The sequence below is a fragment of the Salvia hispanica genome, chromosome 2 (genome assembly GCF_029641045.1).
Source record: "Salvia hispanica isolate PSC_SH4W2 chromosome 2, Shi_PSC_v1, whole genome shotgun sequence".
NCBI classification, from domain to species: domain Eukaryota; kingdom Viridiplantae; phylum Streptophyta; class Magnoliopsida; order Lamiales; family Lamiaceae; genus Salvia; species Salvia hispanica.
In genome coordinates, this window is record NC_142693.1 from 23107782 (window position 1) to 23125236 (window position 17455).

General features: G+C 36.0%; 2 protein-coding genes and 1 long non-coding RNA gene across 4 annotated transcripts; 2 read left to right on the forward strand and 1 right to left on the reverse strand.

The window, feature by feature from the left end:
• The first annotated feature begins 3918 nt into the window (after nt 1–3918).
• On the forward strand, nt 3919–8623 carry LOC125202309 (cysteine proteinase inhibitor 5-like). Its single transcript, XM_089064187.1, has 2 exons — nt 3919–4174; nt 8326–8623. The coding sequence occupies exons 1-2, from the start codon at nt 3963–3965 to the stop codon at nt 8606–8608; spliced, it is 495 nt and encodes a 164-aa protein (XP_088920313.1). The 5' UTR covers nt 3919–3962; the 3' UTR covers nt 8609–8623.
• Nucleotides 8624–12115: 3492 nt separating this feature from the next.
• On the forward strand, nt 12116–13445 carry LOC125202507 (cysteine proteinase inhibitor 1-like). Its single transcript, XM_048100911.2, has 2 exons — nt 12116–12376; nt 13005–13445. Exons 1-2 carry the CDS (start codon nt 12249–12251, stop codon nt 13282–13284), a joined length of 408 nt encoding a protein of 135 aa, XP_047956868.1. The 5' UTR covers nt 12116–12248; the 3' UTR covers nt 13285–13445.
• Nucleotides 13446–14932: 1487 nt separating this feature from the next.
• LOC125215503 (uncharacterized) lies at nt 14933–17249 on the reverse strand. 2 transcript variants are annotated; one of them, XR_016135167.1, is made up of 7 exons: nt 16946–17249; nt 16468–16523; nt 15954–16192; nt 15813–15881; nt 15696–15736; nt 15397–15452; nt 14933–15154 (listed from the first exon to the last, which is right to left on the reverse strand). It is a non-coding gene; the product is annotated as an uncharacterized LOC125215503 (long non-coding RNA). The 2 variants fall into 2 exon arrangements; XR_016135166.1 differs by having other exon boundaries at nt 15954–16011; nt 16946–17243.
• Nucleotides 17250–17455: the final 206 nt, after the last annotated feature.

Consider the following 17455-nt stretch of genomic DNA (forward strand, 5'->3'; position numbering starts at 1 on the left):
AAAGGGAAGGCATTGACTACTTTGATACATATGCTCCTGTTGCGAGGATTTCCACAATTAGATTATTGTTAGCACTTGCTGTTATACATAATCTTGTAATTCACCGAATGGATGTTAAGACTGCCTTCTTGAATGGTGAATTAAATGAAGAGATTTATATCAAACAACCAGAAGGCTTTGTCATGCTTGGTAATGAACATAAGGTTTGTAAGTTGGTAAAATCTCTTTATGGACTAAAGCAAGCCCCCAAGCAATGGCATCAAAAGTTTGATGACGTGGTGTTGTCGAATGGTTTTGTATTAAACCAAGCAGACAAGTGTGTATATTGCAAATTTGATGCTACCGGTAAAGGAGTTATCATTTTCCTATATGTAGAAGACATGTTGATCTTTGGTACTGACCAAGATCAAGTTGATAAAACAAATGAATTTTTGTCATCTAAGTTCGAGATGAAAGACATGGGGAAGGCTGATGTGATTCTTGGAATTAAGATCACACATGGAGAACAAGGAATTTCTATTTCTCAATCACATTATATTGAGAAGGTGTTGGAAAAGTTTAACTTCAAAGATTGTTCTTCAGTTAAGACTCCTTTTGATCCTAGTGCAAAACTCGTGCATAATAAAGGAGTTGTTGTGAATCAGCTTGAATATTCAAAGGCTATTGGATCACTAATGTATGCTATGATTAGTACTAGACCCGATATAGCCTTTGCAGTTGGAAAATTGAGTCGATATACTCATAATTAAAATTTAATCCATTGACAAGCAATGAATCGAGTATTTAAGTACTTAAAAGGAACCATGGATTATAGGTTGACTTATTCTGGATTTCCTTCTGTTCTTGAAGGTTATTCGGATGCAAGTTGAATCACCAATATGGAAGATCATTCTTCCACAAGTGGTTGGGTATTCCGGCTTGGAGGTGGTGCTATATGTTGGGCATCAAAGAAACAAACTTGTATCACGAATTCAACAATGGAATCGGAGTTTGTGGCATTAGCAGCAACTGGTAAAGAGGCTGAATGGCTAAGAAATTTAATATATGAAATTCCATTGTGGCCTAAACCGATATCACCTATATCTATCAGATGTGATAGTGCAGCTACCTTGGCTAAGGCATATAGTCAAGTGTATAATGGAAAGTCAAGACACTTAGGTGTTAGACATAGCATGATTCGTGAACTTATTATGGATGGTGTGATATCTGTGGAGTTTGTGAGAACTCGTGATAACTTAGCCGATCATTTAACCAAAGGGTTAAGTAGAGATCTTGTGCACAAATCGGCTATAGGGATGGGATTAAAGTCCACTACAAATCTCTGATATTAAGATACCCAATTCCCATTTAGTATGACACTAGATGCAGAATTCAATGTGGAAAACTTAATCTTTGGAGATTGGAACACATTTGAAAATCGTCCCAAGGTATGTGTTCGGACCTACAAGTTAAGGAGGTTGAATATATATATCTTAATAGTTCTTTTGAAAAATTGCAAATGTAGGTGCAAGAATAAAGGAGCTACCTATATAAGCATGAAGTTTAGCCGCTTCAAGAAGCTGGGACTTGGTTTCGACATGTTTATGAAGGATAAGGACATAGGCTAGTAAAATATAGTGTCAAGATAGAACATATTCTTATGTAAACTTTTATTTCGTGTATTCAATGTGAGTTCCCAGGGTTCAATCCTTAGAGACACCCGGGGTATTCGAATATTTGGAATGTGTAAATGTACTAATATGGAATTCAATCGTTACGATATTTCATTTATGCAAAGTTTGAATGTTTGAGATGACTTGTTTTAGTTAATCAAGGATTGCACTAAAATAGGGGAGGATTGTTGGATATTTTAGTGTAATTAGATTAACTTGATTGATCGGTTATTGTTATAATGATACATCATTTAAGTATGGAGGTGCGGAGTGCACACTTATTTGAATTCATTATGATGTTAGGGGCGAAGCCCCTAAACAGATGAACGGGGGTCCAGGGGCAGCGCCCCCGGGTCTTGGCTGGGGTCGAGCTGTATTAGAAATTCATCCGAAAATATAATTTCTGAAAGTCAAAGGACTAATTTGCAATTTCGGAAACCTTTTGAAAATCAGTTATTTTCAGTTAAGATTCCCAACGGATGCACTGTTTCGTCAACAGCTGCACCGGTTCGTCTTCTTCAAAATATGATCAATTCTTCTGGTTCATGATCTCGAATACACATACGAATTTTCTGCATTCTCTGAATTTTATCCGATCAAATAACTTTGGTAGAACCACCGAAATTGATTTGATCTGAAAGTAATTATCACGACTTTCAGATATCCGTTTTTCTGTTCTATATATTGAATCTCCCTAACATGGATTATGGGGGAGGGGGCACGAGTAGGAGTGGGAATACGGGTATCCGTGGATACCCGACCCGAAAAAACCGGATACCCAAACCCGAAAATCATCAAAATACCCAATACCCGCCCCGACATATCTTCGGGTACTCCAATACCCACCCCGGGTATCCATACCCGACCTATCGGGTACCCAAATAACCGACTCTTTACGTGTGTTAATAACTAATAAAAAAAATTAAATTTTATATAGAAATATAGAAATATTTAAATTGACTAATATCTTTAATGTTTCATTTATTTTTGTAGTATTAAACTAAAACAAAATGGATCACTTTTATTTTAACTATAAGATTACATTTATGGGAATTGATTATGCAATATGTAAATAAAATAATAAAAAGTACGCATTTAATAAAACTATAGAAGCTCAAACAACTAATAATATAATTCAAAAATTAAAATAATTAACTAAAATATAAAAACCACATGAGTTGGTTATGCAATACATAAAAATTATTAAACAACTAAGCAAAATATAGAAGCAGGCATTGCTGAAAGGCAAAAAGTCGTCATTCATGCCATTCAAAGATTCATCCAAAATATTAGTTCTCATTAGTAAATAAATTAGCCCAATTCTTAGAGTTCAAAATGGCTAGACCTAATTTAAAATATACTTTAAATAATAAATTGGATATTCGGGTAATACCCGATACCCATTCGAGTTATCCAATACCCGATTTATGTTATATTTCAATATCCAATCCCATACCCAATCCCATAAAATTAGATATTGGATATCCAAAACCCGGTAGATATCGCGTTGGGTACGAATAAATCCAATACCCGATATCCGTATTCTCACCCCTAGGCACGAGAGGCGGTCGCCCTTATCAGGATGTAAAATTACCATGTCCGCCCACTCCGTTTGCCTCCAGCGTCGCCCCGGACAAAAAAAAAATAGTCATGTTCGCACTAAATCAAGCTAATACTATATATTCCGCCACCTCCATTTCCGGATCTTGGATCCGCCACTGGATGAAATTCACATTTAATATAATTTACTTTACTCTCCTTCTTATTTTACATTTTCTTCGATCATCTCCGTCTTTATTATCTTTTTTACTTATATATTTCATTCCCTTGTTCATTCAAATAGCCCACTAAACATTTATTCCTAATTAATCTTCGTAGTTAATAAAATATCGTAGACAATCTATAATTTATAAATGAGACTTGTTTTATATAAACGTACAAAAATTGTGTGGACACAATATCCCCACACTGCCACACATATAAACGTGAGAATGTAGACACAATTTCAAAAAAGGTGCATTAATCACAAAAAAAAAAAAATCGTGTTACAAAAGGTGTACAAATTGAAATTGATGAGTAGAGACAATTTTACAAAATATCAAATAAGCCCCAATTAGGAAAACCAATTATTACTTAGATATTCCGTCACACGTGGCACAAAACAACTGGCGCCACATCATTTTTCCGGATTGAATATAAACGGATCACACAACCCCCAACTTCTATATATAGCATATAAATTAATCACAAAATCAACACACACAAACACACACACTTCTAAATTAAATATACTATCAATTAATATTCCCAATGGCATCATCCATGACCATGACCGCATCCTTCTTTGGTGGCGCCGTCGCACCGAAGCCGGCCAAGGCCACCACCCGTCGCAGCCCACTGGCGGTGAGGGCCTCGGCGGCAGAGAGCAGCAACACGACACGGGGCCTCACGTTGGCCGGGTTGGCCGCAGCAGCTGTGTCATCCGACCCAATTAAAGTCGCATTGGCCGACGTTTTCCCAGCGTATGTCCCTACTTGCATTACAATACCTAAGAGTATTATTTCCTGTGGTTTGTAAAAAAAATGGATGAAAAAAGTTATATTGAAATATGAGGTCCACTTATTAAAAATAGTAAAAGTGAAATAAGATATTCATGTAAACTGTCCAAATAAGAATTTATAAGACATTTAATAGTGGTTCACTTTATTATAAAGATTGAAATATTGAATCATTTTTTATCTATGAACTAATCTTTTGATCCCCCGACCTCAAGGCGCTGACCCCCCTCGATCCTAAGGCACTGGACATTATTACACTCTCAAGATTTACGGTGTCAGAATACAACAAACGGATTCTGGCATCGGAACCGGACAATCTGGAGCCGAAGCTCTTGACATTTATGTCTGTGTTAAAGGCTGACAGTGTTAACAGCATTGCTGGGTATTACATTACCCAGGTCTTGGCTACGGAAGGTTTAGGCATTTCGACCTCATTCAAGAAGTACACCGCATATGTCCTCACTGTAGACGAGCCTGGAACCGTAATTTTCACTCACTTGGAACGCACTTCTTAGCTATCTTTTCGTGATAAAGTGCTGGCAGAGTCCTAAAAGCAATAGAGTATCAATTATTAAAGCGTGTGAAAAAACTATCTCCAGTAGTTGAACACTTTTGTTAGCCTCTGTATGAGGCCTTTTATTGTACTCCCGTCGTCCATTAATAAATGTTCCATATTTGACTGGCTTGTTTGACTTTGTAAAGAAAAGTGGATAGAAAAAGTTAGAGAGATGTGAGTCCTACTTTTACATATTACTACCTCCGTCCACCAAAATTTGTCCCATTTTTCCATTTCCGTCCGTCCCTCAAAATTTGTCCCATTTCATTTTTACCATTTTTGGTAGTGGACCCCATATTCCACTAATTCATTCCTACTCACATTTTATTATAAAACTAATATATAAAAGTAGGACCCACAATCCACTAACTTTTTCAACTCACTTTCCATTTACGTCCGCGAATAGGAGTCTCGTTTTTCCATTTTAGTCCGTCCGCGAATAGGAGTCCCGGTTCATAATTATCATAAATGGTAAAAAGGCCTCACACTCCACCAACTCATTCCACTCACACATCATTTAAAACTAATATATACAAGTGGGACCCCTATTCCACTAACTTTCTTCCACCCACTTTTCTTAACATTTCTTAAAACCCGTGCCGGAAACAAATGGGACTCCTATTCGCGGACGGAGGGAGTACATTTCTTAAAACCCGTGCCAGATCAAAGTGGGATAAATTTTGGTGGATGGAGGTAGTAGTTTTATAATACCTAATATAGTAAAAAGTCATTTCAAAATAAAAAGTGAAAACAAAATAAGATAAAGAATTTTGCATAAAAATTAAATGACTCAACTACCTTAGGAGAACCCAAAAAAGAATACGACTCAACTACCTTAATATGGAGTGAATATATACAATCTCAATTACTTTATATTCTCTCTTTACATTTTCTTGAATCATCTACTACTTTATATCTCTTACCTATCTATTTCATTCCATTTTTCACTCCAAATAACACACTAAACATTTATTCTTTAATTATCATACTCAAAAGAAATATGACAGAAGGTGAATACAATAAAATTAACATATATAGTCTATAATTTATATTCCCTCTGTTTCATAATAGTGGAGCCATTTCTTTTCAGCACGAAGATTAAGAAAAATTGTATCAAGTGGGTTAAGTAAAGGAAGAATAAAGTAGGAAATGAAAACAGTAGAGAGATGAAGAGAGAATAAAGTAAGAGAAAGCAAAGTAAGTTAGAAGAAATGTGTTGACTTTTACTAAAAATAGAAATGACTAATTACTATGGAACGTACCAAAATGATAAAAATGACTCCACTACTATGGAACGGAGAGGGAGTAAACATAACTGCACACCTTTTTACGTTTGTGACTCAACAGCTCGTTGTATTTCCACTCAACAATTGTGTCTGGATTCTGTGACTGCAGTTCAAGCATGTAGCTTGGTAACTGTTAAAATGATCCCTCCCATCCACCAAAGACAATCTCTAAAGCCTTTCTCCGTGCTTACCATGCCTTCTTGTAACTGATTAGCACGTTGAATCTTTCATGAATATAGGTTTTTATGTTCGAGGCCTTGAAAACAACATCTTCTTGCACTTGATAACGAATACACATAGCAATCATCAATGATGAAAAGTTAGCATGTCCTCTATTCACACGATGACCTTCACAAGTATGTCGTCTCACCCACTTCCTAACTTTCCCCATATCATCATGGACCCTTTGTGTAACAGAAACTTCCCACGAACATTCATTCGATTTTTCAGCGTCGATCTTGCTGATAATAGCTACCCCATCTTCTGTCGTTCCTGCTGGAAATTTGCATACGACATGCCACCTTCTTAGTTTGCTCTCAACGACTTAAACTGTCTTTGATGCCACAAACTCCACACAGTCATAGCCGTCTCCACATGCAGCTTGGAATCAAATTTTGTTCCCATAGCAATTCGATATGGATGTCTCTCATCCCAGTACATGTTGTTGTGTTCATTACCAACTTCATTAGGTACCTCAGAAGGATCACTTGGTATCTGCGAAAGAATTTCATCCCCCTAGGAACGTATTTTGGAAGTGGTTGTTCAACTTGCACAACGGGTTTACATACTACTATCTCATCATCAGAAGCATCACCAGGAGAATCGTCACTTAGACTGACATCTGCCTCAGATGGTGCTGGCGACAATGGTTCATCATTATCTCGTACAATGCAAGTATTATCATCACAGGTATCTGCAACATCTAACTCATCATTCATTCCAACACCAACATCAACAACATCTGCAACATTCATAACACGATCAGAGCTCACATGTTCAACCCTCGCAGATGATCCAACACCACAATCAACAACGCAATAATCAACTGCTGGTGTGATTTCTGAACTTCTCACATGTGAATACTCAACAAATAACTCAATACAACAAGTAGAATTTTGAGCCTCGTTGAACATAAACTCAACACTTTGATGGTATAAATCTCAGTACATATATAACTCATACTGGATGCAAAGACTAAACAATGTCTCCATGACATATGAATGACGTGTTGATTCATATCTATTCTCATCGCACCACATATCATTGCAACTAATTCATAATACGAAACACACGAATTCAATATAATGGAACCTCTCGCCCGAGTTGGATCATAACAAATATCCAACTATGGAAGTTGAACTATTTTACTACTCCAATACAAACTCACAAATATTTGCATGATTTCTGCATAAGAAAATATAACAAATACTCCCTTCGTCCCACTTTAGGAGTCCCGGTTGAGTTCGGCATGGATTTTAAGAAATGTAAAGGAAAGTTGGTGAAAAAAGATAGTGAAATGTGTGTCCTACTTTTTTATATTTGTTTTATAATAAAATGTGAGTGGAAAAAGGTTAGTGGAATGTGGGGCCTAATACCATATATGAAATATTCCAACCGGGACTCCTAAAGTGGGACGGAGGGAGTACAAAAATAGGGATATTTTTTCCTATAAACCCTAATTTAGTAAATCACGGAAAACCAACATAATCTAACAATATAATGCAATAATTAAGAATAACAGATAAACTTACCGAAATCTAACAACAAAATGGAAGAAATCGCCGGGAAAACGGAAGAAAATCGCACTGCCCCCTTTTCTCTCTTTCTCTCGCGCAGAATGGTTTTGCCTCTGTTTCATTTTGTTTGAAGGAGAGACGCATGACACTCATGCGTTTTACCTAGAGACGCATGACCCTCATGTGTCTTTCAATAAAAAATTTAAAAAATTAAAATGCGCATGTCTTTCATGCGTCTTTCCTTAAAACGCACGAAAAGATGACGGTCATGCGTTTCTCACTAACTGGGAAGCTAAAAAAACGCAGTATTAAGATGGATTGCCTAATGTGTCCTAGAACGCAAAAAGAATTACCCCACCAAAAATAGTAAATGTGATTTACTTTCCGTAGATGGAGGGAGTATCATTTTTATAAAATGGGTGCAGAAAAGTGACTGGGACTCCTAAAATTGTTCATACATTATTAGTGGTCCTATTCTTATCCATCTAAACTAATCTTAAAAATATATACTCTACTCTTTTATTTGGTGATGGGTAGGTTACTCGGCGGCTGGACGCCAATCCCCGGTCCAAGTGCACCGGAGATTTTACAAATCACGATATTCGCGGTGTCGGAACACAACAAAAAGAATAATGCGGACTTGGTTGTGGAGTCGGTGGTAAACGGTGAGCAAGCGATTGCGTCTGGTATGAAATACCGGTTGGTGATCGTCGCCAGGGATACTCGCACCGGCCGCTCCAACAGCTACCTCTCCACTGTTTTCAGCCAGGCCGCGCCTACATTGCTAGAGATCCTTTCCTTCGAACCACGTATTGGCTAGCTTTTCCTTGCCTCTATATAGTTTGTTTCGTCAATAAATGGCATTCCCCTCTTTTCTCTTCTGTCCTTGTTCGACCGTTTCTTCACAAGAGTATCCTATGTTGCTTAACTATTCCCTAAAATTTGTGTTCTACCATTCAACTCTTTTATGATTGACTTCGATGATTCCTTTGGGAATTTCACTGAACAGCTGGTGGGCTTGACAGAGTTAGTTTTAATCGGACTTATATCGAACAATTGCTGTGCGTGCTCCCGAGATGCTGCAGGAAAAACAGTGATATATTTGTTTGGGACGCTAAAATTGGGCCAAAATGTGGGCTGTTAAATTGGGCTTGACGAAGCAAAATTAGATCCATTTATTTGTATCTTTTTTGTTTTTCTCATTCTTATTATTACACAGTTACGCGAAGTTCATGTATTTAGGAGTATTTTCACAGAGTTTTATCCGTAAATTAAATTTTCTCAGCGTCCCATTACAGTCACCTTTGGAAAAATTCAATACTTACTAAATTACTTTTATTTTTTAAAATTATTTATTTTATTTTCTCTTCTATTTTAGGGTAGTGTTACATTGCTAATTTTCTCATTCTTTCTTTAATAGACAATATATATAAGTAAGACTTATAGGGAGTGTTACATTGCTAACTCATAACTTAATTGCTAACTGCAACTAAATAATAGCCATTAGATATTTAAATTAAGGGCTTAGATCATCAATCTTTAAATATCAATACAATCAACGAAAAACATCAATAAGGCCATAGGATTAATTCCAAAAAATATCAATAGAGGTATAAATGTCAATTAACTACATGTTTAGTTGAAACTAACTTTTAAAAGAAATCCCAAAACTTTAAATTCATATAACATATATCAAACTAAAGATAATTTCATAAGGATTCCAATGATATCCTACATGCATATGTTCCGACGTCAAAATTTGAAAAAAAATTCAAAAATTTTTAATTTTTTTTTACAGCATAAATGTCAATATACTATATAAAATATGTCAATATAATACATGTAGAATGTCAATATAAACAACGAGTTAACATTCTTAAAGTATTGTGTTGACATTCTCAAAGCATTGTGTTGATATTTTCGAAACACTATATTGACATTTTCATCCAAAACCCTAATTTGGAGGGTTTTTTTTATCTTTTTTATTTTATTAATAAAAACGAAAATTACACGTGGCAAATTATAGACCACACGTTTTCTAAAATCTTATAGCCTTAAATTAGTTGCAGTTAGCAATTGATCACTCTCATCTTTCTTTTATGTTAGATCACTTCCCCACAAAGATATACCTCTTCGAATAGCCGATATTATTCCTAACAAAAAACGTGTTAATAAAAGGTGGATATCCTTACCAAAATTGAGTAGAGACAAATCTTTTGAAAAAATCAAATAAGCTCCCACCATAACAAATGAGAAAATCCAACTTTGGTATACCATCACACGTGGCATAAAATAACAGGAGTCACCTCACTTTTCTATATAGAATAAACGGAAGGAGTGTATTATTTCTAACAGTTAGCTTTAAATTAATGTTCCCTCTGTATCATTAAATTGAGTCGTTCCATTGAGTTTTGCAATTATAACAAATTTCAATACATTTTAATATCGTTTAATTTTTTTCTCTATTTTACTTTATGTTTTTTTTAATCAACTACTACTTTACTACTATCATTTACTTATAGGGCTGCGTTAGTGTGCTAACTAATTTACAATAATAACTAATAACTTTCAATTCTGTGTATTAAAATTATCAACACAAAGACATAATTACATCAATACAACATGTAAATTTAAATATCAACACAAACACATAAGTTTATCAACACAAGAATATTGATAAATTTATAACTTTATGTTGATATTTTTAACATACAAAATTGATACTCCCTCCGTCCCGGAGTATTAGACTCACTTCTTTTGGGCACATGATTTAAGGAATTGATATTTAAATAGTTAAAGTGGAGAGAGTAAAGTATGAGAGAGGAAAAAAGTAGGGGAGAGAAGAGAGAAAAAAGTAGGTGGAGAATAAAATAAGATAGATGCTTTTTGCTAAAAAAGGAAATGAGTCTAATATGTTGGGACATCCCAAAAAGGAAAGTTGGTCTAATACCTTGAGACGGAGGGAGTATTAGTTATTATTATAACTTAGTTAGTATTTATCACAAACCCTTACTTATAACTTACTTATATATTTCGTTCCCTCTTTCAGACTATTTTCACTCCAATTAACCCACTAAAAATTTATTCCTTAATTTTCGTATAGTAGAAAGCAGTATGGGTAAAGGAGAATACAATAAAAATATCATACAGTATATAAATTATAAATAATACAACTTATTTTGTATATATAGACATAAAAATTTTGAATGGAGACAATTTCCCAACACATATAAGAGCATCCGCAATGGTGCTTAGGCCAGCCATTCTCTCCCCTGCCACGTCAGCAACACTAAAAAATCCACCTGCCACATCAGATTTAGGCCAGCCATAGGCTAGCCATAGGCCAGCCGCAATAAAAATAATTCAAAATATACTACATTTACGGAATTAAAATTACGATAAAAATACGGAATTAGATTTACGAGACATATACGGGAAAATTCATTAATTTTATATTTAAATAAAAAAAAGTACATTAACTAAAAATCATAAAAATAACATAATAAAAAAAAATTCGGGCTTCCACACACGAGCCACCTTGAATCTGTTATAGTTTGCCGCTAGCCGAACGGGGTCTCGCTGACCGGGGGCGACGCCCCCTTGCCATAGGGGTCCGGGGGCGCGGAGAGGCCCCCGGCCCGACGGTATGACATGTTTCTGTTTTAGGTCTTAATTTTGTATTGGGCTAGTTGTTGTTGTCCATCGCTAGATGTTGCTCTTGTACAGAAATTTAGAGATAGAGAAAATCGCGTTTATATAGTTTTTCAAAAATTTTAAAAAAGAATTAAAAAAAATTTAAAAAAAGAATTAAAAAAAAAAAACAAAATTCGGCGCTGGCCGATCGGGCCTCCACAATGGCGGCTAGCCGATCGGCTAGCGCTTCGGCCAGCGACGAGCGATCGGCCAGCCCACGCCGATCCGCTCGCCGAAATCGCCCTCGCCGATTGCAATGGTTCGGCTAGCCGATCGGCCAGCGCGACGAATCGGCTAGCCGGTCGCTAGCCGACCATTGCGGATGCTCTAAACGTGAGAATGTAGACACAATCCCCAAAAAAAGCTGCATTAATCACAACAAAAAACGTGTTACAAAAGGTGTATAAATTGAGTATATACAAATTCACAAAAAAAATCAAATAAGTCCCACCATAACAAATTAGGAAACCCAATTATTTATGATACTCCATCACACGTGGCATAAAACAACTAGAGCCACCTCACTTTTCCGGATAGAATAAACGATCCACATATGCATGAAACCCCAGCCCCCAAATTCTATAAATAGCATGAACAATTAATCACAAAATCATCACAAACACACACACATATATTCACTTGTAAAATACCTATCAATTCCCAATGGCATCATCCATGACCTTGACCGCCTCATTCTTTGGTGGCGCCGTCGCCGCGAAACCGGCCTCCTCCACCACCCGTCGCTGCCCGCTGGCGGTGAGAGCCCGATGGACTTGGAGAAGTCGGTGGCGGAGAGCAGCAACACGAGACGGGGCCTCGTGTTGGGGGCCGTGGGCGCAGCAGCAGTCTCATCCATCGCGAATGTCGCAAAGGCCGCCGACGATACTAATAGCCCGTATGCGCCTATTTGTGTTACAATGCCTGCATGAGAGTATTACCATTTATTGCGTTTCATTATAAAGATTGAAATATTAAATTGCTTATACTACTCCCTCTTCCCCTCCCTATTAAATATCTCATTTTTTTTAAATCCATCCACCAATAAAAAGGTCTCATTTCACTTTTTACTATATTTAATAAGTGGACTTCATATTCCACTAAATCACTTCCATCACATTTTATTACTCCATCTGTCCCTCATTAATTATCCACTTTTGTCATTTTGGTACGTCCCTTTTTAATTGTTCACTTTCACTTTTATGGTAAGTAAGTCACACATTCCACTAACTCGTTTCATAAAACTACTCGATGGAGTACTATATAAAAGTGGAATCATATTCCACTAACTTTTTCAATCCACTTTCTTTTACATTTCTTAAAAACCGTGCTGGAATCAAAGTCGACAATTATAAGGGAATGAAGCGAGTGTAAAACTAACTTTTTCTACTACTTTCTTCTACAAAGTCAAATAAAATCTGAACCCTAAATAATATCTTAAAATCCGAGCCAGTAAAAAATAGGACATTTATTGGCTGACGTAGCAAGTATTATTTTTAACCACTCTTTTATTTGCTGTTGGGTAGGACGATCGGCGGGTGGAGGCCGGTCGTAGCAGATACAAATGAGATTTTTCTTATCGCAGTATACGCGGTGTCGGAACACAACAAACAGAAGAATGCGTCCTTGGTTTTGGAATCTGTGCTAAGGGCTGAAGTGCAGGTGGTCAATGGTGTGAATTGCAGGCTCGTGATCGTCGCCAAGGATAGTAAAACCGGCCGCTCCAACAACTACCTCGCCGTTGTTTACGGCAAGAACGTGCCTACAACGATAGAGCTCACTTCTTTCGACGCACTTCTTCGCTAGCTTTTCCGATCGCCGGATTGTGTATCGGTTATTAAAGTGTGTTAAAAAAACCATCTCCACTGTTTGTTTAGTACTTTTCCTTTCCTCTATAGAAGGCCTTTTATTGTAATAATTTGGAGATAGTTATTTTCACAATATATTCAATAAATGATATTTCCTTATTTTCTCTTCTTTTCTTGTTCGACGGTCATGTTAAAATACTACTAACTTTATTTCTCAATGATTTAAAGACTAAAGAATTCTAGGATTTATAGAAATATGTTCTAACTCTCTTAATACGACTTGGGAAATGACAGTCAAAGAAAATATATATTCATGAAACTAAACGTAATCTAGACTAGATAATGAATCTTTCGGATAGAACAAGATTCGATCTTATCTTCCTACATGGTCACGTAATCCTTCCATCTTGCCGGTCTCATGGATTTCATTGCTCTCACTCGATACAAGGATTATGGCTCTAGAAAGAGATCTTGGTGATTGTAATCTTTTTATTGTCTGAGTCGTAGATTAGATTTATGTTTATTTTCTTTGGTTTTTTTGTTGGTTCTTCCTTGAGTCATATTAAGAGAGTAAGAGAGTTAAACCGCATATGGTTGTAATAGCATATTTTGTCACAGAAGTATCTTTAAATTGAATGTTCCCTTTGTCCTATTACCATTGAGTCGTTCCATTGCAGTTGAGTTAAATCTTGCAAAATTTCAATAAATTTAATCTCGTTTGATTTATAATTTCTTACTTTAAATTTTATCATGTCATTTCCTGCTTTATTATCTCTAAAGTACTTAACTGTTTACATCCCTTTCCACTCCAAATAACCCACTAATCATTTATTCCCTAATCTTCATACTCAAAAAAATATTGGCAGAATGAGAATATATAACAATAAAAATATCATAGACAATCTATAATTTATAAATATGAATTCTCTGGGATAAACATACAAAAATTGAGTGGAGACTATTTCCCACACATATAAAACGTCTCCTAGCTAGTACGTGACAATGTTGAAATCTAGTCTCCGTGTTGGTTCGAACACTCATGTATTAATCACAACAAAAACGAGTTACAAAAGGTGTGTTTCCATACAAAAATTGAGTAGAGACAATTTTTTAAAAAAATCAATCAAGCCCCACCATAACAAATGAGGAACGCCAATTATTTAATACAATTTAAAAAGGTATACCATAGCACACTACAAGAAAAAGAGGCTTTCCCGAGCACCAAGTGGTCGGAAATATAAGGCAAAGTGCTCGGAAAATCGAGATATACCGAGCACTTTCCTAGCACCGAGAGTGCTCGGCTTTCGCTTCGTCGGAATTTTTATACGAGCACCTTAGAGTGCTCGGACATCCGAGCACCCGATTGTGCTCGGAAAATGCCGAGCACATACCCAGGTGCTCGTAATATTCCGAGCACTTACATGATTTTCAGATTTTGGAACATGGCGAGCACATACTAAGGTGCTCGGACATCCGACCACCCGATTGTGCTCGGAAATACCGAGCACATACCCAGGTTATTGAAATATTTCCATTTTCCAAGCACATATAAGTGCTCGGAACAGGTTATTTCTGTTTCTTTTTAATATATATTTTTTATTATTATTTTTAAATTAATAAAAAATCAAAATTATTTAATGAATAAATAAAGAAAACAAAATTCAAATAACATTAAATTAAATAAAATAGTTTTACAATTGTTTTATTATACTATTCCTCCTACAACATCACAATTTGTTTACCCGGATCCATCTACACTTATGTTAAGCTAATCTAAATCCGCTTGCACTTCTCCAATCTGCAAGTTGTATGAGTTTGCAGCCCCGTTCATCCTCCATAGAGCGTCCTGTCGATGCTCCTTAAGAAATCTACACAATAGACAAAACATTAACATAGATATGAAAAAAGGTTTATATTCTTGCTGGAATTGAATGCAAACAAAGATGACATACTAAACAGATGAAGGCAACAATCCCCTATTATCTCCATGCATCATCAACTTGGAGAAACATATGATTTGACACAAACTTATCATCAAAATCAAGAAAATTTCCACCAGGAGAAAAAAAAACGAAAAGAAAATTAAACTGAAAATCAGTGTAGACTATACCTGACAACAGCCAGAAGAACTAGATCGGGCAACCTGATTTTGACACACTTGGCAACCTGAACAAGCAAGGGAAGAGGGATCAGGGCACAATGGTTTGAGAAATGGAAAGGGAAAGCTAGCTTCTAGAAGAGATCTTGGCATATGCAAATGCTGGTTCAAGAGCTTCTTGGCTAGTTCGAGATATGAAACGGGGACTAGCTCTGTATCCAGAACCTAAAGGTGCATTAGCTCTGCATGAATGAGGAACACTGTCTGTATGAAATGAGAAAAACACATTTGGAATTGGAGGAAGTGCATACCCGAATGAGTTTTGTTTGATAGTCAGCAACTCAACGTCCAGCTGCATAAAATTCATAAGTAATATCCTATATTTGGCTGTCTCAAAGATGCAGAGTAATAAAGATACAGAACCTCACCTCAATGGTTGTTGCATTGGGAGGAATTTCCATATGCTACCTCAAGAGGTACAATACAATCAGCAGTCTCTGCATGCAACACAAGCTAGCATTGAGTAATCAAATTTAAAGCATGTGGAAGATTATTGATCTGAGTCTCACCTAGCCCCAGCACTCATGCCTTCAACTCCAAGTCTAATTTTTTAAGAACTGCTCCTCTCTGAAATTAACCAACATCAAATCCACACAGCTACAACAGAACATTTAATAGAATATATTAACAGACATCATAAACTATTATCTGATAAGGTTCTGAGGTTACATCCGCCGTTAGACTTTAAACTTAAATCTTTCGAAATGTATTATCAGGGTAATAATAGCTACCTTTACTCCAATTGATTCTGTAAAACAAATACATTAAATTCAGTGATAATTGACTGTGTCAATTCTGTAAACATTGAGTTTAAGCGTGTTATATACATCACCATAGACCATACTTCCTTCTGTGCATAGCCAAAAGTAGAAAATATGATAAATCATTGAGTGCACATTTATACCACTCTTTAGCAGAGTACATAGGAAAATAATTCCAAGAATAAGCTTATGGACAACCTCACGTGAATAAATTATACACTCTAATGAATACTACTACTAGTACTACATGCATAAGTGTTACCTTAACAACAAGAAGGGGATATATCGCAACTGTAGTTCCAACTTTGGCCAAAGCTCCTACCAAAAATATTTAACCTTAATACTATTTTAAGAACCAATAGCACAATACTGTATGAAAATCTGGAGAAGCCACTTGGATTTGCAAGAGAAGCTACATATTTATACAATAAACAGCTAAAATCATACACAAAATAGTAGGACCACAAAATAGAAAAAAAAAAATTGCATCAATTGTACAAATTATGTACGAATTGCATCAATTACATCAAAATTAGAAAAAGGAAGGTCAATTGCATCAAAATTACGTACGAATTGCATCTGAAATTACAACAATTGCATACAAATTGCATCAAAATTACAACAATACGTACAAATTGCATAAAAAATACAACAATTACATAAAATTGCATTTCAAATTACACGAAATCGAACCAAATTCATCAAAGAAAAATTAAAATTAAGAGAGAAAGGGATTGCACCTCAGAAATAGTGTGAGGGAGAGAGACCGGGTGGGCGAGGAGTCTCTCGGTGGAATAATGTGGCTCGCGATGGCGGTAGAGAGATGAGAGGGAAACTGCCGATTGAGCGATGGGAAGAGAAATCGAGAGGGAAACTGCCGATTGAGCGATGGGAAGAGAAATCGAGAGGATAAATATAGGGCGGTTTTCCAGATCGGCGGAGAGAGGAGATATATATTTCGCGGTTTTAATTGGCATTCCAAGCACCCTGACGATGCTCGGGAAATTAACTACTTGCAGTGTACCTCAAATTTCTATATGTAATTATTCAAAATAAATCTTAAACGAGCACTTATACGGTACTCGGAATTTACCAAGCACATGTATGGTGCTCGGAACTAATGTCAAAAGTATTGATATTTTATATTCAAAATAAATTTTAATATTTGATAAATAATTTGCAAATTTTTATACATACAAATTTATTGAGATATTTCTATGTACTAGTAAAAAATACTATTAACATGTTTT

Bases quoted from the DNA above. Each gene is read 5' to 3' on its own strand.
- LOC125202309 (XM_089064187.1), top strand. From the start codon at position 3,963: ATGGCATCATCCATGACCATGACCGCATCCTTCTTTGGTGGCGCCGTC. The intron at 4,175-8,325 runs GTATGTCCCTAC...GGTGATGGGTAG, and splicing joins TTGGCCGACGTTTTCCCAGC to GTTACTCGGCGGCTGGACGC.
- LOC125202507 (XM_048100911.2), top strand. From the start codon at position 12,249: ATGGACTTGGAGAAGTCGGTGGCGGAGAGCAGCAACACGAGACGGGGC. The intron at 12,377-13,004 runs GTATGCGCCTAT...GCTGTTGGGTAG, and splicing joins GCCGACGATACTAATAGCCC to GACGATCGGCGGGTGGAGGC.